The 1,009-nt window shown below is 34.9% G+C and overlaps 1 protein-coding gene across 1 annotated transcript in view; it reads left to right on the forward strand.

Moving 5' to 3' along the window:
* LOC119581776 (crooked neck-like protein 1) overlaps nt 1-1,009 on the forward strand; it is a gene marked incomplete in the record, with an annotated part of 6,945 nt that overhangs the window by 1,622 nt on the left and 4,314 nt on the right. The window contains 1 exon segment of the mRNA XM_037929907.1: nt 676-926. Coding sequence (XP_037785835.1) covers nt 676-926 — 251 coding nt within the window.

Raw genomic sequence — 1,009 nt, forward strand, 5'->3', positions numbered from 1 at the left:
CTTTCATATTAAACGTTATAAGTTGTAAATAATTTAATTTTTCAAAATTCTATGAATATGTATGTAATGTATGCATTTATATCACTGCATTTATATCACTGGAAAATATGACATCTGAAAAAAATCTCTTTATCCACTTTTGACTGTCCGGACACATCTTTTAAACTTTGCAGTTTAAGACTGTGTGATTTTATGTGCACTGAATGAGATGTTATACTATTTAACCCAATTTGTTAACATATTGTGCTAGTATTACTGAAAATAAAATTGAAAAATTGATTTGGTAATTATTTTAAACTTGAGACGACATTTGGCACAACAATAACTGTGGCCTCCACATCTTTGGCACTACAGCAGTGGCCAATAGACTTCCACATGTTCAGCAAGCTAGAATTTAGATTTTTTTTCTCATTTAATGGCAGATCTTTAGAGTGGTCTACAATCTCTATCTTGCCGAATATATATAATGGAGGTATATTGTTCTTTTACTGAAGTGCTGAAGGCACAAAGGCCACGTTGAGCACTTGCATCACTGTGTCAGGTGTAACTCTTGACCAACCTTCATTTTGAATTTTTTTGCTCTAGCTAATAGTGTTCTCTATCTCTTTAAAATCCTCTTTTCTAGATTTACCTATACTTACATATTGCATTCTTCAAACATTATTTTTTCCCCAGGTGAAGGATAAATCACCTGCCGAACTCCAAATCACAGCAGAACAGCTGCTTAGGGAGGCTAAAGAGAGAGAACTAGAGATTGTCCCACCACCTCCTCGCCAAAAGATCTCTGATCCAGAAGAGCTCCAAGAATATCGGCTAAAGAAAAGGAAGGCATTTGAGGATAACATCCGTAAGAACAGAGGCAATATCTCAAATTGGATAAAATATGCTAAATGGGAGGAAGAGCAACAAGAAATTCGACGTTCAAGGTATGTGGAATGCTGTTGTCGTGGGCTGTTAAGCTTCTTTATGTAATGCCAAGACATAATTATGTTAGTTTATGATCTAATTT

Source organism: Penaeus monodon, chromosome 15 (genome assembly GCF_015228065.2).
Source record: "Penaeus monodon isolate SGIC_2016 chromosome 15, NSTDA_Pmon_1, whole genome shotgun sequence".
Lineage (NCBI taxonomy): Eukaryota > Metazoa > Arthropoda > Malacostraca > Decapoda > Penaeidae > Penaeus > Penaeus monodon.